This window comes from Myotis nattereri (genome assembly GCF_964212035.1).
Source record: "Myotis nattereri genome assembly, chromosome: 5".
Lineage (NCBI taxonomy): Eukaryota > Metazoa > Chordata > Mammalia > Chiroptera > Vespertilionidae > Myotis > Myotis nattereri.
Window position 1 is genome coordinate 42504934 of NC_138080.1, and position 23350 is coordinate 42528283.

The 23350-nt window shown below is 39.1% G+C and overlaps 1 protein-coding gene across 2 annotated transcripts in view; it reads right to left on the bottom strand.

Annotated features, from left to right (window-relative positions):
• Positions 1-949: 949 nt before the first annotated feature.
• The window catches only part of PALLD (palladin, cytoskeletal associated protein), a gene marked incomplete at its 5' end in the record, with an annotated part of 386255 nt that continues 363854 nt past the window's right edge, over positions 950-23350 (bottom strand). For both annotated transcript variants that reach the window (XM_081091742.1, XM_081091743.1), the window contains 6 exons: positions 950-4815; positions 5906-6039; positions 6553-6718; positions 9441-9648; positions 12068-12200; positions 14106-14200. In XM_081091742.1, coding sequence (XP_080947868.1) covers positions 4643-4815; positions 5906-6039; positions 6553-6718; positions 9441-9648; positions 12068-12200; positions 14106-14200 — 909 coding nt within the window. In that variant the 3' untranslated portion in view covers positions 950-4642. The remainder of the gene's footprint in view (positions 4816-5905; positions 6040-6552; positions 6719-9440; positions 9649-12067; positions 12201-14105; positions 14201-23350) is intronic.

Sequence of the window (23350 nt, forward strand, 5' to 3'; positions counted from 1 at the left end):
TGCTGCCTCGGAGGTGGGAGAGGCTCCTGCCACCAATGTTGCACTCGCTGACTGGCACTCCCCCTGTGGGAGCACACTGACCACCCGGGGGCAGCTCCTGCATTGAGCGTCTGTCCCCTAGTGGTCAGTGCGCATCATAGAGACCAAATCTGCTGTTTGGTCGATTTGCATATTACCTTTTTATTATATAGGATTGCTGTGTATTTCTGACTTTAGGTTTGTCACTATTTGCTTTGCATATTTATGAGCATAAGTATTTATAATACTACATTTTCTTATTGGATTGACTCCATTATAATCAATCATATAATGACTTTCTTTGTCCTATTACAGTCTTTGTCGTAAAGTTTGTTTTGTCTGATATAAGTATAGTTATCCCAGCCTTCTGTTGGTTTCCATTTGCATAGAATACCTTTTTTCATTCTTCACCTTTAGTTTTTGTGTCCTTACATCTGAACTGAGTCGCCTAGACAGCATATAGATGGGTCTTTAAAAAAATTAATTACTAAGCCATTTTGTGTCTTTTGATTGGAGAGTTTAGTCCACTTACCTTTAAAGTAATTATTGATAAGTATGTAATTACTGCCATTTTGTTAATTGTCTCCTAGCTGTTTTATAATTCCTTTGTTGTTTTGTTCTTCTTTTGCTCTCTTCCTTTGTGATCTAATTAATCTGTGGTTGTATGCTTACATTTCTTTTTTTTAAATCTTGTGTCTCTACTATAGGTGTGTATTGTTTTTTTGTGTGTGGTTACCATGAGGTTTATATAAAACAACTTATGTCTGTTTTGAAGTTGATAATGACTTAACTTTGAACACATTTTAACACTACATTTTTATTCACTCCCACTCACTTTATATTTTTGATGTCTAAATTTGCAGTATTTTATTTTGTGTATCCCTTAACTAATTATTGTATTTATTTTGATTCCTTTTAAGTCTTTCCCCTTCACACTAGCTTTGTAAGTGATTCTCTTTTAGTCTTCAACTTTTGACATGTTACATTTTAATGTATCTTGGTGTAGGCCTCTTGGTTCATCTGTTTTGGAACTCTCTGGGTTTCCTGCATCTGGATATCTGTTTTCTTGCCCAGGTTAGGGAAATTTTCATCTATCATTACTTTGAAAATGTTTTCTGCCCATTTTCTCTTCTCCTTATGGGACCTCTATAATGTGAGTATATGTTGGTTCACTTGATGTCCTCTGAATCCTTTAAGCTATTTTTACTGTTTCACATTTTTTTCTTTTTGTTCCTCTAATTGGATGAGTTCCTCTCTACTATGAGTTTGCTGTTCCTTTTGCTTCATCAGTTCACTGTTGAAACCCTCTATTGCATTTTTCATGTCAGTTATTGTACTCTTCGTCTCTGTGACTTCTATGTGGTGGTGTCGCTTTGTTGGAATTCTCACTTTGCTCATGTATTTTTCTCCAAGCTCCTTGAGCATCTCTAAGGCTGCTATTTTGAACTCTTTATCATTTAAATCACTTATCTCCCTTTTATTAAGGTCTTTTCTTGGGTTTTTATCTTCTTTTGTATGGAGTGGATTCCTTTATTTCTTCGTTTTTCCTTGATACTCAGTATGTTTCTATTAGGTAAAATACTCACTTCTCTCAGTCTTGAAAGAGTGGCCTCATGTAGGAGATGAACCATATTATTCAGCCCTGTCCAGGCTGTTGGTTGCCTCTCAAACCTTTGTCATTGTCCAAATAGCCTATTTATTCTGAGTTGCTCTCAATAGTTGCAGGTGTGCCAAGACCTGTCAATGTCCCAATGGATAGGACCTCAGTCAGCATCTAGATTCAGGCTGATTGGAAGCCAGACTCTTGGACAGCAGTTTCTAAAGTATAGGAATGTGCCTTTTTGAGGGGAATACTGGGAGAAGGGTGTTTCTGTCTTCTTCCTCCATACCGAGCCTTGGGGTTATAGCCAGTAAAGGGCTGTTTGTTGGCTTTTGTCTATCAGAGGTTCTCAACCTTCCTAATGCCGCAACCCTTTAATACAGTTCCTCATGTTGTGGTGACCCCCAACCATAAAATTATTTTCATTGCTACTTCATAACTGTAATTTTGCTACTGTTTTGAATCATAATGTAAATATCTGACATGCAGGATATATTTTCATTGTTACAGTTGGACATAATTAAAGCATAGTGATTGATCACAAAAACAATATGTAATTATATATGTTTTCCAATTGTCTTAGGCGACCCCTGTGAAAGGGTTGTTCGACCCCCAAAGGGGTCATGACCCACAGGTTGTGAACCACTGCGTTAAAAGTGTTTGGGCTTGTTGCCAAGAGATTCAAAGAGTGTTGCCTTGAGGGAGATTCTCATTGCTGAGTTTGAAAGTGGCAAGGGATGTGGGTGGTTGGAGGAGTGAGTGACTCCTAGCGACAGACTTAGTGAGACTCCTGTTCTACATCAGTGAGGAACTGAGTTCTGTCATAACAACTTAAGCTATGAAGAGGATCTTGAGCTCCAGACGTGAACAATTTAGTAGATACATTGATTTTAGCCTTGTAAGACCCTGAGCAGAGAATCTAGACATATTGTTCCTGAAATTCTAACCTAGAGACCCGTGAGCTAAGAAATGAGTATTGTTTTAAGCCTTGGTTTGCACTAATTTGTTACAGCAGCAATAGAAAACCAAAACAACTGAATATTTTGCTTCACAAAATTGCAACTATGATTTGTTAAATATTTATTGATGTTAAATCCACATTACACCAGCACAACAACCCAAAAATAGTATGATAGTACTATTTTTTTATAAATACAACATAAAAGATGGCAAAATAATGCTACTTAATCCCAAACCCAGAAAATTAGCAAAAAAGTCACATTCAGAAAAATTTGGCAATTAAGATATGACATAAGTCATAGTACTACAATATAGGTAGGTCCATGAGGGACTTTGTATGGTATCTTAAATTCCATATTAGTAATGCATACAAGTGTGGCCAAAGAAGCTTGCACCACTGCATAGAACATCTGCCACCCAGTGCTCAAGCCTGTTAATCATTTCAAACCTGGTTGGTTGGTGTTCTTACAAAGAAGTAGAAAGCTGTACATGTGAAGCAGTAATATGAAATATATGGGGTGGTACACAGATATAAAATTACTTTAAAAAATACTATGTATTGAATTGAGTAACTGAGCTTAGAGAGTTCAACATTTTTATTATAAATAATGAAAGGTATACGTGTTTTGCATAAGGAATACAGTGTTTTCTTTTCATAGCAAAGTACCATTAAAGCCTCATGTTTTATAAAATTAGGCCAAATTGTTGTTTCTTCTTTTTAAAAATTTATTGGTTCCGACTTAAAACCATCAAGTCTGGTCAGAATCATCTCAGTCTCTAGCTGATGCAGAATCATGTGCATTTAAAAATAAGTCTTTGCTGAGACGCCTTTACAAACTCCTCAGCACGTGGCACCTTCTTAAAGCACGGTTTCATGTGAGCAGGGATGTGAACTGGTATTTTCCATTCACCATGTCTTGGTGCCATTGAAAAAAAATACATTATGGCACAGACCTGTTTTTGTCTCTCCTAAGTCTCCATTTCCTTCAAGCAGACTAGATGCTACAGGCAATGTCTCTCTTACACCAGTCTTGCAGTCTCAGTCCATTGTCAACTTGCTCTAAACATCTAAAATCATCAACTACTACACAAACTCAGACACACTAAATTTCCATAGCACAGGTGCTCCAACTTCCAGCTGGCCCTAGGTTCCCTGACTTGTGAATGGCTGTGTTTTTTCACCTACATGTGAGATTAATTTTCAAGAAAATCAAAGAAAAGCCTGGCCCTTAACGTGTCTCCTGCCCTCCTACTTTTATCTAAATGAACACAATGCAGTAAGTATGTTGGTAGCCTTTTCCTTCGTTCTTCTCCTTACGTCTTTCAAACCCCTGTTTCCTCCAAATTCTGTATGCCTTGGTGATTTGGGTGGTTTGGATGCCTTTCCTGGAATGGACTGTAATATATTTCTGCTCTATTCAGAATACTTTATATTATTTATATTTAAATTAGCCATTTAATATGGTTTGTAAATAAGCTTTCTACCTAGGTAGCATGAAAGGAAATAAAACACATAAAAAATGTCAAGAACTAAGGTGTTACCCTTATTAGAAAACACTTGACAGTATTATATTTAAGGCAAGTAATTCCCTCCTTATGATTTAATATAAAACAGTTTGCAAAGACAAGGCATTAACTTTGTTTTCTTTCCTCTTCTTTTTCCATCCTTACATATTGCACTTGGTTCACTGTAGCTGTCTGGATACACTGCCACTTTAGAATCATTTTAGTATTTTTATGGTACAAATGCCTCATGTTACGCATTGCACACTATCGTGTTGTGTAGCACCTAAAGCTATGTTTATAGGCTCTTTGATAATACGAATTGTGGTTACCTTTAGCATTTCAGTCCACTTTAATCACAGCAATTCAAAAGTTTTCCTGTGCAATGTGTACATTTCTATCAGCATCACCTACTTAAACTCTAAGTTTGGTATATCAAGTAAAAAAAATATTTTGGTTTCTTATAGTCAAAGGTATGGTTTTGCCTTTTACATAGTGACAAAGGCATATGCTGGTCAAGGCAGGGTGTTTCAGTGTTTCAGCTTTAAGAAGAATGTCAGATTACAGGTCCTCACTCTCCACCAGGCCGGCATTCAGTGTCAGGTGAGATGGACTGGCTTCAGGCTGGAACGCTGCTTTGATGTCTAGTCCCTGGTCCGAAAGTGCTGCATAGCGACTGGCTGAGGGGCGTACTTTTTTTGGCTTGGTGCTCTGTGGCTGCTGATGCCACTGGGCTACAAAAAACAAAACGAAAACAGGCTCTTTTAACCATGATTACTGGAAAGCCCTTAGATGTTTCAAGTAAATACATGTCTTTGACATCCCCCAGGCACATGTTCCTTATGAAGACTGGACACATTGATAGTAGAAATCCTAAAATTTAAGAATAGTTTTGCATTTTGCTCATATGTTGCTGAGTTATTGTCTATACAGGGTATTGGGACTATAACAGCTGGATAATAAAGACCAAGTGTAGTTTATTTTTATTTGAAAATAAATATTTGCTACAGCACAGGGAATCCTTTGAGATAGTCTCTAAGTTTCCTAATTTTCAGAGTGCATAATGTATAAATGCCACAATAACTAGAGTAGTTTGGTGTTCTGGATGGATCTTTTAACAGTGATCAATAGGAAGGAATTAGGCAGTCGGGAAAGTTGAGGTTACTCCTTTTCTGAAAAACCTCATGAAGTTATTTCTCATTTAAGAAGAGATAAGTTCTTAAATTTTTCTAGTGGTTTTCTGTATGTCAATAGATCACATTATGCTATTGTACTAGTTTGTAAATTCAGTAAACATGATTTTATTTAAATTTAGGATGCATAATCACAAATCTGTTGTTCAGCTGCTTACGATATATTAACGAGAAAAGCACTAAGCCACAGAAGCATGCATTCCAGGATCAGTGGTACACACACTCAGAGCGCAGTAGACAGTGTGATAGGATTATAATGTAAAGAAATGTTAAAAAAAGGCAGTCATTTGCAAAACACAGTAACAAGCGTCATGTGAAAAACATGTGGTTATGCCTTTGCCTACGGTTAACGCCTAAGGTATGCTTGGGTAAGGAAGCCACAACTGACTAGTCAACATGCATAGTTTGCTAATAATGCAAAGTTTCTGCATGATACTTGGGTATTTTTTCTCCTGGTGTAGTTCACTATTAATGTCGAGAAACTATAAATAGAAAGAGAAAGAACAATATGAATTTTTTTGGCAGAAAAAACACTAGTTTATAAGATTAAATAGCAGTAATGTGATTCGCTGTGCAGATGCCTGACTTTCCTAACATAATGGATAAATGCAATAAGGTGGAGCGCACTCACTGTAGACGTCCAGCCTGGCCGTGCAGGACACAATCCCAGCCTCATTCTTAGCCGACACGGTGTACCACCCGGCGTCGTCTTTTGTGGCTCCCTGAATGAGCAGGCAGATGTAGCCATGATTGTCCTGGTGCATGCTGAAGAGAAGGATAAGGCCATTAGGGTTTGAAATTTGTAAAAAGTGGCTGTGAACACGAAGCATCATTTTTAATTAGGTCATTAGAAACAGAATAGTGAGAACAGGCGATAATAGGTTCATACTTATTCTGGAGAGGCTGCCAGCCCCATTAAAGTTAATGGGAGAGAAGAGCAGACGTCAAGAGGTTGAATAAATCTGCACTCTTAATTTCTAGTTAAGGATCTGCCTTTACCAAACCACTGAATAGTTTCTATCACCATTGCAGCAAATGAATTCATCTTTTCTTTTAGGTATAAAGATAAACACAGAAAAATCACCATGAGATTAAATTAGAATGTGCTTCATCACATACCATTATAGCTTCTTTCTAAAGGCTTGATCACACATTAGAGTAGAGAGTGATTTTTGTTTTTGATGTCATCAGTAGCATGACTCACACAGATTTACGTGGTATGCGAGCCGTGTTTCCTACGTATCATTAGGATTAGATTAATTCGTCCTGTAGTCTCACCTCACTCGGTCAGTGCTGTGAGTGAGTGATTCATTTTCTTTCTTCCAAAATATCTGAGGTGGTGGCACTCCTGAAACACGGCATTCCAGTCTCACTGGGTACCCGTCAGCAACGCCGGTGTTCTGCAGCTTCTCGATAAACACAGGGGGTTTGTGTGCCTCTTTAGCTGAGAAAACACGACATAAATGATCTATCAGTGATAGATGAAAGGAGCACTATGAAGAATTCAGAAGCTTTTTGGAATATTCCTTAAGCGGATCTTTTATGATACTATTTGTTACTTCAGAGGTGGCACGATGCTAGTCCTCTCTCCAAATTATTCTTTCACCAAGAAAGGTTACTATGCTTCCTTCCACTCATTTGTTTCCTCAATGAATTCAAGCCTGACAGGCCCACACAGTCCACTGGCCATCTGCTCCACAGAATGCCTGACAGACTGTGTGAGACTCCTAGGTCATAGCCAGCAGCTGGGATGGCTTCACTGCTAATTATGTGACCACCCAGGCCCAGCCTTTACCAACCACTGCCACCTAGTGGTGCTGAAGAGGACACGTGTATCTAGGAATTTGATCCACTTTAATTCTTCTCCCTTCTATCTGAAATGTTTGCTATGAAGATTCTGAAACTTTTAAGTGATGGCTTAAGTGAGAAATACTGTAGGATTGAAAAGGGGAAACAAAGTTGAGAGGCATTTTCATCTAACTTTGGCAGCTTTAACTAGTTACCTCTAAATTACAGATTCCAATTTGTATTTGAAGGGCTATAAAAAGGCCTTGAAGGAAGGAAGCCATATAAAAGGATAACTTCATTAGTCTGAGAATTCAGAATTGACTGTTAAAAGCACTCTAATATCATCATCCAATGGGAAATTGTTTTGTTGGATCTGATGTAGAAAAAATTTGAGAAAATAAGGTTTAGTTTTATTTTCTTCTGAGCTACCAATAATGAATTTGAGGATACATGTCTTTCTCCACCATATTCTACCTTCTGGAGTGATAAATATATCAATGCAAAGCTAAGGGAAAAACAGGTGAAGATGATAAACATTCCACCTGAAATTTTCAAATACCCAAGACTATCTAAAAAAAATATTTTTTTATTGATCAGCCATCTCCTATATGCCCCCTACTGGGGATCAAGCCTGCAACCTGGGCATGTGCCCTGACAGGGAATCGAGCCATGACATCCTAGTTCATAGGTCAACGCTCAACCGCTGAGCGACACCGGCTGGAGTAGAGGGTAGTATTTTTATTGGACTTTACATGGTTACTTGACCTAGGCCTGTGGTCCGCAAACTGTGGCTCTCAAGCCACATTCGGCTCTTTGGCCCCTTGAGTGTGGCTCTTCCTAAGCCTTAGGAGTACCCTAATTAAGTTAATAACAATGTACCTACCTATATAGTTTAAGTTAAAAAAATTTGGCTCTCAAAAGAAATTTCAATCGTTGTACTGTTGATATTTGGCTCTGTTGACTAATGAGTTTGCCGACCACTGACCTGGGCTATTTTGGTGAAGTAGGAACAGACCCCACTTAGTATTCTTTCTAGGCCCAGTTTTGAAAAGAGCATAAAATGTATATAAAATGTCTTAATGTCATAGCAGCTCACCATTAAGAGTTGCAGTTACCATTGCAGAGCATTGCTATGGAGGGTACTGGTGATGCAGAGCTTCACAGATTAACCTTATAAAACATGTGGGGCATCCTGTTCCCCGTTTTTCATATGGAGAAAGGAAGTGGCAGAGTCGTTATATATTTGCCCAAGGACACAGCTAGTCAGCAAGAGCTGGGATATGACGTCAGAGACTTTGCTTCCAATTACTATGCGCTGCCATGTTCTAACTGACCTCAAGGGTCAGTCCTGAGGACAGGCAGCACATTTAACAGGAGAAAACCAAAGGGTTTAGTCTGATGAGGGAGAGTTAGAGGAATGAGGGAAGTCAATCCTAGTGCGTAGTGTACTGAATACTGTACACAAAACTGTAAAGCATGGCTAACACACAGCACCATAGTCCACATATTGACTGCTACTCTCTTTCTTCAAAGAACTCAGTGGCTCTCGGTGTGTGGAAGAGCACTAGGAGTCAACAGACCTTTTGAGACTGGCCCTTAGCTGACTAATGGGACCCAGGCAAGTCACTTAATTTGTCTAGTTCCCGCATCCCTAAGGCTAGGATAAACATTTGCTCTAATTATCTCATAGAGCTGTTGTAAGGACTAATTGAGATAATGTATATGAGGAATAAACATTGTTTCTTTTTCTTTTACAAGAAGAGATATCAGAATCTTATGTTCAACTCCTAAGGATGGTATAAACCTTTCCATAAATATACTGTCCTTATCTAAGGGTAAGACTTCATATAACAATACTTTTACAAAGTTTACCAAACAGTATAATTAATTAAAAGGCAATTCTGAGTTTAATGTGACTATAATATTTGGGGGTAATGAAATATTTAAAATTTTGGACTTTGAAATTGGTATCTGTTATTTTAAAAGCTGAGTCTATCTTCAGAACTTCATGCATAAGCAAATTCTTACACAGCAAGTTTGGTTCTTGGAGCCCATGCTGCTGCTTACTGCCCTTCTTGTAGGTAACACCGAGGGCCAACACATACACACGAGCAGGATGACCCAGCAAAACCCAAATCCCTTTCTCTCTTGTCCAGGCTAGTGGGAGAAGGAAAAAATAAATCATAATGGCTACACTGAAGAAAAATTAGTTTCTGATTTGCTAAGCCTTACAGCATGCCCTGAATGGCTATTTTGATGATACAATCTATTTTTCAGCAGTTTGAATTATTCTCCATATTGGTTACTGATGTAGGATTAGTTCACATTTCCAAATCTGATGGTCATTGGAGAGAGGAAGGATTCGCAGCTGAGCCTACCTGCAACCACAAGCTCCAGGCTGAACGAGTTCTGTCCTGCTCGGTTAGTGGCAATACACGTGTAGATGCCGGCATCTCGCGATGTGACAGGCTCTATGATCAGAGAGTGCACCCCGTTCTCACGTACGAGCATCTTGTGAGCACTGTCGGGGCGGACTGGCTTTCCATCTAGTTGCCAGCTTAGATCTGGGGTTGGTAACCCACTGACCTAAACCAGAAAGAAAATGCATATAAATTTCTCTGATATTAAAACAATGAAATCAAGAGCTAAGAAACCATAATAAATTCCTCCCTTGGTAGTACAAAAGATGGCTTCTAGTACCAGCTCAGGTTCTTTTTTGCTTAAAACCTTTCAGTGGCTCCCGAAGCACTCGTGTGCTCACTTTTAAACATTTCTTATAGAGCAGCCTAGAGAAATGGGGATTTAAAACACTTCTGTCATCGTCTTACCTCACCAGGGGTAATAAAGACTACTGGATGATGTCAGCATAGGGCCCTGAGCTCTTTGACAAAAAGATGTCCCACCATAATAACTGTAACAAATACTCAGCTGGCATTTATACACTATGAAGCTTCTCATCAAAGAGTTGCCATAGCTGTGCAGATGGTGGTGCACCCATCAGCAAATAGGGCTATTACTATTATTTGATAATCCTTGAAACTAACAAGAACAATACAAAATTACCCAGAAAGCCATATCAACAAATTAGCATCACAATGGAAACATCATAAAATCTTGAGACCGTGACAGCTGTGTAGACCAGCGATCAGACAAAAGCACATTTAATTGCTAATCACAAATTGTGCTGTGAAAGGTATGGATGGCTGCCATCTGTCAACTCTTCACAGCCTTGCCTATGAATGGGGAGAAAAGCACCCCTAAGGAAGGCCTTTCTACCCAGCCCACATTTACTAGTGGGGAGTTACATACAGAAAGATGTCCGCTGGACTGCAAAACAATTTTTTGAAGGCCCAGCTCTGCCAAAATCAGCCAGAGAATTCAAAACTTCTCTTCACGCTGCGTGATACTCATTTATACCACCTAAAAGATGCCTCCCCACCACGTCACAAAGGTCTAGAGAATTTAAAGGACAAATATTAAGTACATTTAAATGACTGGTCAAAGGGATGCAGAGATTTGGAAGCAAACAGCAGTAGTTAGGCCGCATGGTTTCTGAGAGGGTGATGCTCTTATGTTCTCCCATCTGTCCACCCCCTACCCCCAGCTCTCCACATACACTGCGTTCCCTGTCAAAGGCCATTGGAAGTGGACTGTAGAAAGAGGGAGTGGATACTTGTGGTCAGGCTTCAGGCCTTTCCCAAGTGTAGAAATAAAGTGGCTCTGCTGTTCCCACTGTACTAGTTAGAGCCCAGACAAGCAGGACCGTGCACTGCCGAGGCCACCGTGTGCTTAGGAGGAGAAGCCTAAAGCACTGTGTACTGTCAGCCCACCTCATTCACCACGCACCTGTGCCAGCGGCAGAGCGTAAGGCAAAGGGAAAATGCTGGATTCTACTACCCCTTTCCTAACCCCAACTTTCTTTGGTTGCATAAGTAAAGAAAGCCTGATCTCAGGAATTGAAGGTGATTATAATCAGGTCACAATTTAAATAGATCTTTTTAATCTTTTTATATGTTTCTAAAAGATCTAATTTTTGTACAAAGTGCTTTTCTAGGAGATAGTGGCACATGGGAAAGCTTAAATATATTGATTTACTTTTTGTAAAAACAAACTGCCCTTATCCTTTAAATCTACTATATTTGTGCTTTGCAATCTCAAAGAGATCCAGCAGAGGGAGCCTAAACAATGTTTCAAAACCTTATCCACACTGTTAATCATCACTTGGACTTTTTCATTTCATTTTCCAGCTTCCTTGCATTATTATAGTGTCGCTGGATTTTAAGAGCTTGTTTATAACTAAAGATGTTAACCATTTCTCATGCATTGCAAATGATATACCATGTTTTTTGTTACTATTTTACTCTGCTATTTTACTTTTTGGTTGTATCAAACTTGTGCATTAAATATAATCATATTCTGTTTTTTTTTTTAAAAAAAACCTTATCCACATTTAAGAGCTAAATTTTAAATTTAAGATCAATAAGTAATGGGTAAAACAAAAAGTTTTCCAGAGCAGTTTTTAAACATTTTTGCCTTAAGCTCTTTTGAGAAATGGATGAAAACTTTATCACGCACACTTGTGTGCAATTTCAGAGTTCACACATGCAATAAAACCTGGCCTCCCAGAGTTCAGAAGCCCCGCTGTAAAATGGGTGAAAGAAGGCTGCACTCTCATTTCTCTTAGAAATGACATATGACTGATGAATACATGTATTATTTCAACAAAATGAGAAAGGATAAAACCTCCCAGGGACTTTCTAGAATACTGTAAATGGGGCCCTAGGGAACGAACATATTTACTGAATGTTTAAAAGTGAAGGAAAAGAATGATTCAAAACAGTATATACATATCCTGTATATTTCACTGCTTTTTCTTTCTCTTGAGCTGAAACACATATTAAAGATGTCTATCTTACATAATTTTCCCAAAAGAAACTAAAGAGAAATGGCAATGAGGGGAGAAGGGAGACGATCGATTTATAGATCGTCTATAGCAAACTCTTACTTTGCAGTCCATTCTGCAGAGTTTTCCTTCTTGCACAGTCAGGTTTCCAGGAGCCTGCAAGAAGTGAGGTCTGAAGAACCGCTCCTGGATGGGTTCATTTTCATCTCCACTGTCCCTGGACCTAGAACGAGGCCTTAGAACAGGATAAATGGTAGACAGTAGTTATTTCCAGGCTCTTAGTCATCTGTTGTTTTTCTTTAAAAATAATACATGGGGTAATAATATAATACCCTTGCCTGATTTCTACCCCCAAGGTTTACATATAAAAACATCAGCAAAGCAAAATCTTGTTTCATTTAGAAATTTCTTATAAATTTAACAATCTGGTAATTGCACATCTTACACATTCTGTTCTCCTAACCTTAAAGCTAGTATAAATCATAAAAAGGGAAATTGGAGAAGATGGGATATTTTATATTAATGTTCTTTACCTAAATAAATACTTTGAAAGCTGTATGAGAAATAGCAGTAGCTGTTGCTCATTTACTTATCACCGATTCTTTTTCAACAGAAATTACTGTAACTTTGTGATTTTAAATGTATGGAAAATTAAGTTTATTATTTTATAAAAATTTTATATCTTTAGAATCAAAATTCCTTCTCATATTAGCCAGGAAAACAAATTGCATTTTAAGGAAGGTTTTCTTTTATATCGGATATCCATGTACTAAAGACATTTTTTTTTAACTTTCAAATAATGTGCAAATCTCCCAGATCTTGTGCTCCTGTCTTGTTTTTAAGTATGTTGCCAGAGGCATCTTTAAGAGCAATACAATTTTAAAGTAAGGGCAGGGAAGACTTAAGGAGAGCAAGATGTTGAATGCAAATTCTGCCTGTAATCCTTAGAAAGTAAGTTTAAAAACACTTCACTAGAAAAAGTAAGAGTGGAACAAATGAAAGATTGGTATAATAGGCTAATGATTATCAGCTTTTTACTGATAATAGTTTACTCTCTACAAATACAGATGTAATTTTTGAACAGAGTGCTTTTCTAGGAAACAGTGGTACATGGGAAAGCTTAGATATATTGAAGACCATAAGAAAAGCAGAAGAAAATAATACAAGAGAGTGGATATGCTACTAGATGCTACTAGATATGTGTGTGTGCAGCCACAGATACAGGTCTAGGATCCTGTGACAGATGTTGCCAGACACAAGTTAGATTTGCACATGCTTAGGTGCCTGAGTTGGCCTTTTCAAATGTTGCACAAAGGGCTCTGTGGGTCCAATCACATGAGGCCTTATAGACACACCATTTGTTTGGTGCTTACTCAGTTCTTCCTGGTGCTTCTATGAGCCTAATTTAGTATTTGTTCTTTTCATCAGGATGTTTGCATCTGTGGCCTCTAGTTTACTGTCATGCTCCATCTATAAAATATCTAAATAGGAACCAAGATGATAGATAGGTTCACTTATCATATTCTTTTCTAAGTGCAAATGTGTTACTAAGAAGTAATATCCTTTCCCCAGCCCTGCCCATCAACATCCTTACATAAACTCAGGGCTACTAGGAATGGAAAGCACGCACTATTGTTAGCAGATATTTGTTGAGCATTTAAAATATGAAAAATATTACCTATAAGGTTATGGTCTAAAATAAACTGTTTTGAACGAAGTATTTGAAAAATGAATTCTCACAAGCCAGCTGGTTTTAAGAAACCTTAGTGGCTGTAGTTGATAATGGTCAATCCATACAGCTCTTGGTTTTGAACATTTGTATAGCATTTACTGGTATTTTTGTGTCATGTAAAGATGCTGAGTTTTGATTTCCTCATGTATAAAGTGGGCCCTATTTAACAAACTAGTGATGGTGTATGTATCTGAGCAGACTTAGCACACTTTAGTAAATGTTTGCTCCTTTCCTCTTTCTGAATTGCAAAGTAGCATAGTCAAGGTGCCATAACTGTATACACTTTAAGGTTATATTCACATTCTGTCTTCAACTATGTGGTTTTTATGGTCACCATAATTCTAAGAGTGTTGAACTTACAGTAATAAATTAATAGTGACACTTAATGGAAAGGAACATCTGAAATACCTTCTGACATGAGGAAGGCCCGAGGGAGAGCGGGGACTGCGACCTCTCGGGTTGACAGCCTGTACCATTAGCCGTCCAGTACAACTGACGCGGCCCTGTTGGAGACATCGGGAGAAGAAGTTAGTTGCTATGCAAAATAACTAACCGTCCACTCTCCTATTCTCCATAGCAAATCAATGTGCCACGTTAGTAATGACACCGCCCCCTCTCAGAAATGTACTTTCCCTGGGTTCAGTAAGCTTTACTGTTTTATCTTGGACGGTATTTAAAATGACAGCCTCACCGGATTAACTGTGATCTGCTAAGGCCTCCCTAACACATGAAGCTGAGCTGTAAAATACAGCAGCAGGACATCACCGTCCTGTGATGATTCCACTTTCACAGTCAAATAGCTAATTTTGAAGTCAAACTACATGATTTTAGTTTTCTGTTAGATTTTCTCAGTAATATATTTAATAAACATTAGTAGTATCCCTTCCCAAAACCACATATTAAAAGAGATGGCATCATGATAACATGAGCATTACGAAATAAGTATGCACAGGGATGACAAGGAGAGCATGATGAGTATGGGATGCCTTGTTTGCATGAAATGAACATGTTTGAGATTTAAAGACCGGAAGCAAGTTAAGTACCTAAAATGTGTGGGTCATAAGGGCCTATCTAATGAAAAGCTGTATTTTATCTCTGAAATTTGGCAACTGAAAATTTGATAAATGCTGTCATATGGATAGACAAAGTAATATTTACAAGACCCAGATGACATGAATAAATTACCCACTGTTACTCTGGCTTTTTGTTTTAGCCCTTTCTCCTAAATTTTCCCTATTACAAGCAGAATAGCAAACTAGATGATTTTTCCCCTCCACCGTCTCAGCTCCCAGGAGAATGAGCAGATGTACTTATAAGTTCAGATAATGGCCAAAAGGGAACAGCAAGGAAGAAAAAATGAGAAGCCAATTTATCATGGATTAGACGAGGGAATTCTATCTCAAGGTTGAAGAGTAGCCCCCATGTGCCTTTATAGTCAAAATTTACCATTGACTCCTATTTTCATTCCAAGTTGCCAATGCAGACAGGTTGCAGAAGCAAGAGGTGCTCTGTATGGTTTGAAGAACTGCTTTCCGAGTTCTCCCTGAGAGTGGGCTGGCATGAGGGCAAGGACACTGGTAGAGGGAACACAGGAAAGAACCCATAGCAGGGTGCAGGGAGCGGCAGGGACCCAGGTAGTGGGGTCTCCAGATCTTCCCAGAGCTAGGACTTCTCGAGGGCCATTACCACTCAGAAAAGGCAGAGGGTGTAATATGGACACGAGGAATGTAATAGACAGGAGAAGAATCAGGAATTGCCAAATAGAATGAGGTGGTCATATGAAGCACTCTCAAGTAATCTTTATACCATTAGATATGTAAATTCCTCTAGCACTCACAATATTTGCTGTCAAGGTCACAGTTAAAATATGACTTTTCCTGAAAATTTCCAGGGAGACATGAAGCATAACATTATCAAGAGGAATTATTTCTAGCTTATATTAATTGTAGCTGAAGTTCAGGCCGCATCATATAAATTCTCGTATGCTGAGTTCTTGGCAAACACTTAATTCCCTAAGCTACCTTGAAATCTGAAAATTAATTTCATCTAACCCTTTCAAATCTATACCTGCTGTAGAAATCTAGATGTGATTTGCTTAGAAGACACCCATCATAAATTACCGTCTGATGCAACCTGGTAGGTACTTTAACAAATGAACATGTAAGAGCCATGATTCTTTTTGGAGCCTGAGGACAAGATAGTGTATGGTTTGTTCTACACAAATACCTTAAACTGTACTGACATATGGGGTATGGCTTCCTTATCGTTTGTTTTGCCGCTTACAAATAATTTTAATTTGGAGAGATTAATATTAATTTGCATAATCTGGATAGATTTTCTTCCTTGTGGTTTAAAACCCAGAGGATCCACAAAGGAAGTTAATATTAACTAATCATTTATGTAAGTTAGAAAAAAAAAATCCTCTAGCCTGGTTTTGAGTCTTGGCTTTCTTAAAACTTTGAGCAAATCACTGATTTTATTTAAGCCTTTGTTTCTCCTGTAAAAACTGGGGTCTGGCTCATAAGGATCTTGTAAAGATTAATGATATACCCGAAGATGATACTGTAAATATCAAATGGTACAGTAATTCACCAGGAATACATTCCAAGACCCCCAATGGATAGTACCAAACTATGTATATTGTGTTTTTTTCCCCCTACACATATACCTTTGATAAAGTTTATAAATTAGGAATAATAAGAGGTTAACAATGGAACAGTTATAACAATATACTGTAATAAGAGTTATATGAATGTAGCCTTTCAGAATATCTTGTACTTTATGTACAGTGTGAACATGCTGGACAAAGGGATGATTCATGTCCCGGTGGGGCAGAGTGGGACATCACACTACTCAGTGTGCAACTGTTAGCTTATGAGTTATTTCTGAAATTTCCCATTTAATATTTTTGGACCACAGTAACACACTGTGGATAAAGGGGACTACTGTACCTGATGTCATAAATTATCATTATTAAATTCACTATTGCGGTATTGTGTCATAAGGGCCTGAGACATTATATGTGCATGGACAAGGTGATTTTTAGGGTCCCAGCAGCTTGGCTGACTCCAATCTAATTTTCTAAGTGGATGTACTTTAAGGTATGCTCTTGCCTCCTTTTTTTGGATTCTTTCAAATACCTCTTTTAAGCAATGCCTCCCCCTCAGTGCTCTTAATGCTGGGATGAGCCCCAGGCATCTTTGTATGACACTCCCGAGCTATGGAGTCAGTCTGGGTTTGTAAACCAGTTTTGTCCTTTATTGTTGAATGACTTCAGACAGGTACCTTAACTGGCTAAGTTTCTTTATCTGTAAAATAGAACCATTTAGTTAATCCCTCATGGATTCTTCTGAAGATTAAATGAGTTAATAGGTATAAAATACTTGGTACTGTGTTTTACATGTACTCAATGCTCTAAATGTTGACTATAGCTATAATAATAACAACCAGATGGATATGAAGCATCCCTTAGAATTTTTTTAAGTACAATGTTTTCTTCATGTAATGGAGTTCTGTCCCTTTCTCTGTCTCCTGCCCCCCCCCCAACCCCTCCCAATTAGGATGTAATTTACTCCAAAGGGAAAAAAAATACTCTTATTACAGGGGACAGAATATGTGGAGAGGAGATCAACCTTTGTAACTTTTGCTGGTGTTTTAAAAGTGCCAAGCACACAGGAAGATTCAGGTGTTGGTTTTTGGGAGGGCTGCGTTTGAGGTAGGAGATGAAAGAAAGATACCTTACTTCACTCTAACCATTTGATGATGCTTAGGGTAAGCTCTGCCTCCTGTCCTCTCAAAAAAAAAAAATAGGGTAAACAGGGTGGCATCCTACTCTAAACATTACACAGTTCTATGTTGTTTTCATTGCTACCTCTTAGAACCATATACATAACTGCTGCCACAGGTATTTCCCAAACTTAAGAAAAAGGAATGTCACCTTTTTACTCCTGTCATTCTTCACTTCTGAACATAAAGGGGAAAGGTATGGTCTTGAGGGGGCAGTCTTATTAGTTTGATAATACAGTATTGGTTAACTACAGGGTGCACCAAATGTAGGTTTACAGTTGTGAGTACATAAAACAGTTTATTGTATTATTATTTATTAATCATTGTATTATTTTCTATATGAACTGTAAACCTTATTTTGCCACCACCCTGGATATTACTAAATCAATAAATGACCAGGAACATTTAACAAACATCCAAACTAACAAGATCTGTAATTTTAACATTTGAAAGAAAAAAAAATCCAGAATTCAGTGAAGCACTTTTGAAAAGATGCCTCTAGTGTGCACAATTGAAAGTGCAGGTTTTTAAGTCTGAATGTTTTACTTATGAAGATTGATCATACAACATTAGCATTAGGTAATTTTAATCATACCAATGTGTCAGTTAATGCTGGTAATCATCATAATTAGAAGGCTCTGCTGCACATTAATGCTACTACATTTGCTGTTAACTTTCATTTCTTTCTGCTTTATTAACACATCTATACTATTAATAGAGGAATATGCAAATTGTCAGGGACGCCATCACAGTAACAGTAAGGACTGAACAGCAGGCTGCATGGGGCGACCAGGCTGTGGGGGGGGGGGGCAGTTAGGGGTGATCAGACAGGAGCCCGCAGTCCCGGATTGTGAGAGGGATGTCCGACTGCCGGTTTAGGCCCGATCCCAGGGATCGGGCCTAAACCGGCAGTCGGACATCCCTCGAGGGGTCCCGGATTGGAGAGGGTGCAGGCTGGGCTGAGCACAAATTTTGTGTACCGGGCCTCTAGTGAAGTAATAATGGAAGTGAATATTTAAAGTGAAGATTAAAACGAGTCAAGCAACCTTATAATGCTAAAACAAAACACAATTAACAAACTATCTTTTAAAATTTAACTCAGCTGTGTGTTCCTTTTCTATTTCAAACAAATCCACAGTTTAAAGGCACAGTACAAGTAATAAGTTTGAATTCTTAAAGGGATTCTGTATTAAAACATCCAGCTTGTAAAGATTGTTTGATGCCTCATGCAAGGCCAATTATTTATATAACATGCAAATAACATTTATATTTCCTTTTTTGTGAAATGTAACTTGTGGCACACAGATCTTCATAAAAGCTTGCCACTTGTATACATAATGCAATTTGAGGAAACATCAAACTGCAAAACAGCCATTCCAAAATTCAAGTGTGATGCAGAGTAACCTAGCAACACAACAAAACAAAGTAAAACATTCGTGTTTAGATTTAGCTGTGTCTTATACACAGGATTACTGTCTAAAGTAAATTGTATTTGTGATCCTCATTTTGGCATTATGCTTGGTGCAACACTGCACAATCACTCATCATTTCACTTAACAATGGGATCGTTTGGCCTCTTAGGAATTGCCTGAGCGGCACACATCGCGTATGATACAGAGTCTAGTGTATGGTTAGGGCTGCACAATTTGGATGTAGTCAGCAATACCTAATGTAGTTCTTATTCCCCAAAGATTAACCCCGGTGGAAAAATATTCTGCTGTACTTTAGTGTTTCCCTCTTTCTTTGGTTCTCACCCTTTCTCTCATTATTTCCCACTGCTCAGGAAAACTCTGCCGTCTGTGTTCCGTTATGAACCAGTTTTTCCTCTCTCCCTTGGTCATTTCATACCATGTAGGCTACAGTGTACCAGGAAGAATAGGTGTAGTTGTCTCCCTTTCAAACCCAAATACTTTAAAAATGTTAAACATATTTCAGATAACCACAGGGCATCAAGGAAACAGAGTCAACCTCAGTTTTCTGTTGACTACATCTATGCTTTTGGGATTAGTCTGTATCTCGAAAAATTTAGGTTTTTCTTTTGAATTTTTTTCAGTGCTGACTGTCATGCTTCTTTTAAATCATGGTTTAATTCACAAATTATAAAAATGGCAAAATACTTTAGTATACAATAACAGATGTTATAAAGTTGAGATTATGACGCTGTTAAACATTTCTATTACAGTATTCCTAAAGCAACAAATAACTATGTCAAGGGTTAGGTAGAAAAATGGTCTGCCACTTGTCATGGTTTAAATACTTATGCTTTGGCCCTAACCAGTTTGGCTTAGTGAATAGAGCGCCGGCCTGCAGACCAAAGGGTTCCGGGTTCGATTCTGGTCAAGGGCACACACCTTGGTTGCAGGCTCCTTCCTGGCTGGGGCCCTGGTCAGGGCTTGTGCAGGAGGCAACCAGTGGTTGTGTTTCTCTCTGTCTTTCACTCTCCCTAAAAATCAGTGGGAAAATATCCTCGGTGAGGACTAACAAAAAATACTTATGCTTTATTTTTCTAATGGTAGTGAAGTTAAACAATTTCTAGGTGACAAGTCACAAAACCTACATCTGTCTTATTTGGACATATCTGCCACTGAAGTCCCCAAGATAGAGGAGTTGGCAACATACTCAGAAACTTGGCACAGCGACTACTACCAAGTGCTATAAATATTCTCTCACAATGATTTCAATTTTAGGCATAAATGCCCACTTTTAGCATTTCCTCAGATTGCCTTCCTGAGTTTCCCCTCCTATGCCTGCCTTTGGTCATTTAGATAGAAAAATAGATTTTTAACCCAACACTTTTAATTAAAGTAATGGTCCAATCCACTAACCTGGGGATTCTAGATATTAGGAACTGCTCTGGTGGCTGAACACTGGGGCTTTTTGACTTTTGCTCCTTGAGAGCAGTCATATTACTATTTGCTTTATCACAGGAGAATTGGGATGTTCTGTGAGAAGGGCTGGGCTTGTGGCTACCTGAGGTAAATGGGTCCACTTCTTTATTTGTCTTCTCATCAAAGGGGAGTCGAGTCAAAGCACCAGTGAGGGTTCAATGGGGCTCCTCCTGGACCGGGTAGAGCGGCAGAGCTCTCTGCAGCCTAAATGAGGGCAGCGAGGCTCTCTTAGGTGCCTTCTCTTGGTCCTGAGTGTGCTGGGAGCAGAGAGCAGCTGCTGCCTTCATGTGTGGCCCCTGTCAGCTGTGCTGTGGGCGTGGCCCCGCGCTAGCTCAGGGCTCCCTCCACCGAAGCCCACAGCTGTGGCAGAGCCATGTCTACTGCCTTACTCCTTTCCCATGGGGGTGGTAAAAAGGAAAAGCCAGGAGGTCAGAAGACCACACATCAGCAACATTTTGGGTAGAAATTCTATCCCAAACTGACTTGTTTACTCTCTAATGGTATTGTGGGAGCAGGGCACCTAGAAACAGACAGACTACCCTTTATATCCTGGTTCCTCAGGCTTCTGCCACCTCTTTGGGCTGCTTCTCTAAGACAGGGTTAATGGTATCTTTGAGTTAAAATAATGACAATAATTAGCATTTATTGAAAGTGAAATATGTGCCAGCTAAACTGAGTGCTTTACATATATTATTGAAACCAATCTACACTAATAAAAGAGAAAGATGCAGATTGACCATACCTTCGCAATGCCCACTACCCATTCAGGAGTATGCAAATTAACCCAACAAAGATGGCAGGTTAATTTGCATACACAGGTGCTGGGGGCGGGGCGGGACACTTGCATCATTGCCATGGTGACGACACAGGCGTTCCGCACCACCCCAGCTGCTCAGGGCCTCTGGGCAGTGTGGGAAGGTGGCTCCGGGCCAGAGCGAAAGCAGTCCCAGCAGCCAAGAGAAGGAAGGCCCATTCTTACACGAATCTTCATGCATCGGGCCTCTAGTCTATATATATAAAAGCCTAAATGACCGAACCAGTCGCTATGATGTGCACTGACCACCAGGGGGCAGACGCTCAATGCAGGAGCTGCCCCCTGGTGGTCAGTGCACTCCCACAGTGGGAGCACTGCTCAGCTGACTGATGGGCGCCAGAGGCCGGGCTCATGGCTGGCAAGCACAGTTGCAGTGGCGCGAGCCTCTCCCCCTTCCGCAGCAGTGCTACTGAGTGACGGGAGCGGCGGGGTAGGATCAGTGGTAGTGGCATGGTGCCCAGCCCGGGCTTGGGCTCCTCCCTGGCCGCCTGCCGCTTCGTGCACTACTACATCCCTTGGGGGATGTTCGGCCCAAACTGATCCCTGCAGGGATTGGTCCGAAACCAGCAGTCCAACATCCTCCAAGGGTCCCGGATTGCCAGAGGGCGCAGGCTAGGCTGAGAGACCCCACCAGTGCACGAATCTGTGCACTGGGCCTCTAGTATTATTATAATTTCATAGAAGAGGAACAGAGAGGTTAAGTGACTTGCTGAAGGTCACACAGGTCAGGAGTGGCAGAGCTAGAACTCCAACTCAGGTCTGGTTGCTGCTAAAGTTTTGTTCTTTTAACCTTTGAACTATACAGCCTCTAGGCTTTTCAGTACCTTCTTTTGGTTTTTATCCCTTCCTCCTCTTCTTTGTTTCCAAGGGGAATTAATCTTTAGCAGCCCTCTTTTATCTAGTGACCCATCATAGTTCAAATGCTCAGAGACCCTTGAGGCGGCGCTGCTGTCTTCATCTCTGTACACTTTCACGGGCACTGCACAGGGAGGCCTTTCCCTTTACAACTTTTTTACATGTGAAAATTCATTAGTGTAATTTGAAGAAGACGAGAAGTAGACTCATAATCAGAGTTTTAAACTGCTTACTCCAGTAACAGCTTAACACATTTGCCAGGGAAATATGCCTGGAAATCCATAGCAGGATCCCAGTACAGTTTATGTTTAGGGGACACAGTTAATTCTGTCTCCTTAATATATCCCAGCCTTCCTAGGGAAAAGAGGAATAAAGAACCCAACAGAAAGAAACATTTTAGATTTTTGTTGAGTTCTCCACTTTTAAGTAGGCAGAGAACTAAAAATTGAAATTTGTTAATAGTCAAGGAAACATACTGAAAATATAGTAAGAAAAAAAAAGTAGGTTCCACTTTTGTTCCCTCAAATACACCAAAAATGAACACAAATAAACATTAACATGTAAGTTTTCAGTAAAGGTTGTGATTTTGACTATTTTTCAAGGTGATGGCCATGTAGTCATTGATTGAAACATTAGAACCTTGAGAAAGTGCACTAATGTGGAAACTGTCTCCTTACACTGAAGAGTTTGCTGTGCTCTGTCACAACCTAATTGGTAGATGATTTGAGGTTCATTCTAATCTTAGTATTACCTTAGAAATATATCTTTATACAACAACGTGCTATTAGGATAGGAGGACACTGAATGAACTTACACATTTGTAAAATGTGCTAAAATTATCTATCATTTTCTGACACTTAATATTTCCTTAAAAAGAAATATGGTATGTTAAAAAATGATTTCAGAACAACCTCTTGAAAACTGTTAACTTTAGCTTCCTTTTTTTTTCTTAAAAAAAGGCATGTTATTTACATGACTTCTGCTGACTTTGTAAAAATATCCCATCACACAGTGAGTTTTAATGTACAGAGTAACTTCTTAATCATTTTTGTGTCCCCAGCATAGTGCCTAAAATATATAAGATATTCAATAAAAAAGAATTTGCAGTTTTGGAATGATAACATGATACCCAGATAGCCGCCTATTAAATTCTAAGCAATTGATTTTTTTGGTCCTAAAACAAGAGAAAACAATTGGATGGAAACAAACAAAAAATCCTGAATGCTATAGTAGTCCCCCTTACCTGCAGGAGATCCCTTTCAAGACCCCCAGTGGATACCAGAAACCATGGTTAATACCAACGCTGTGTA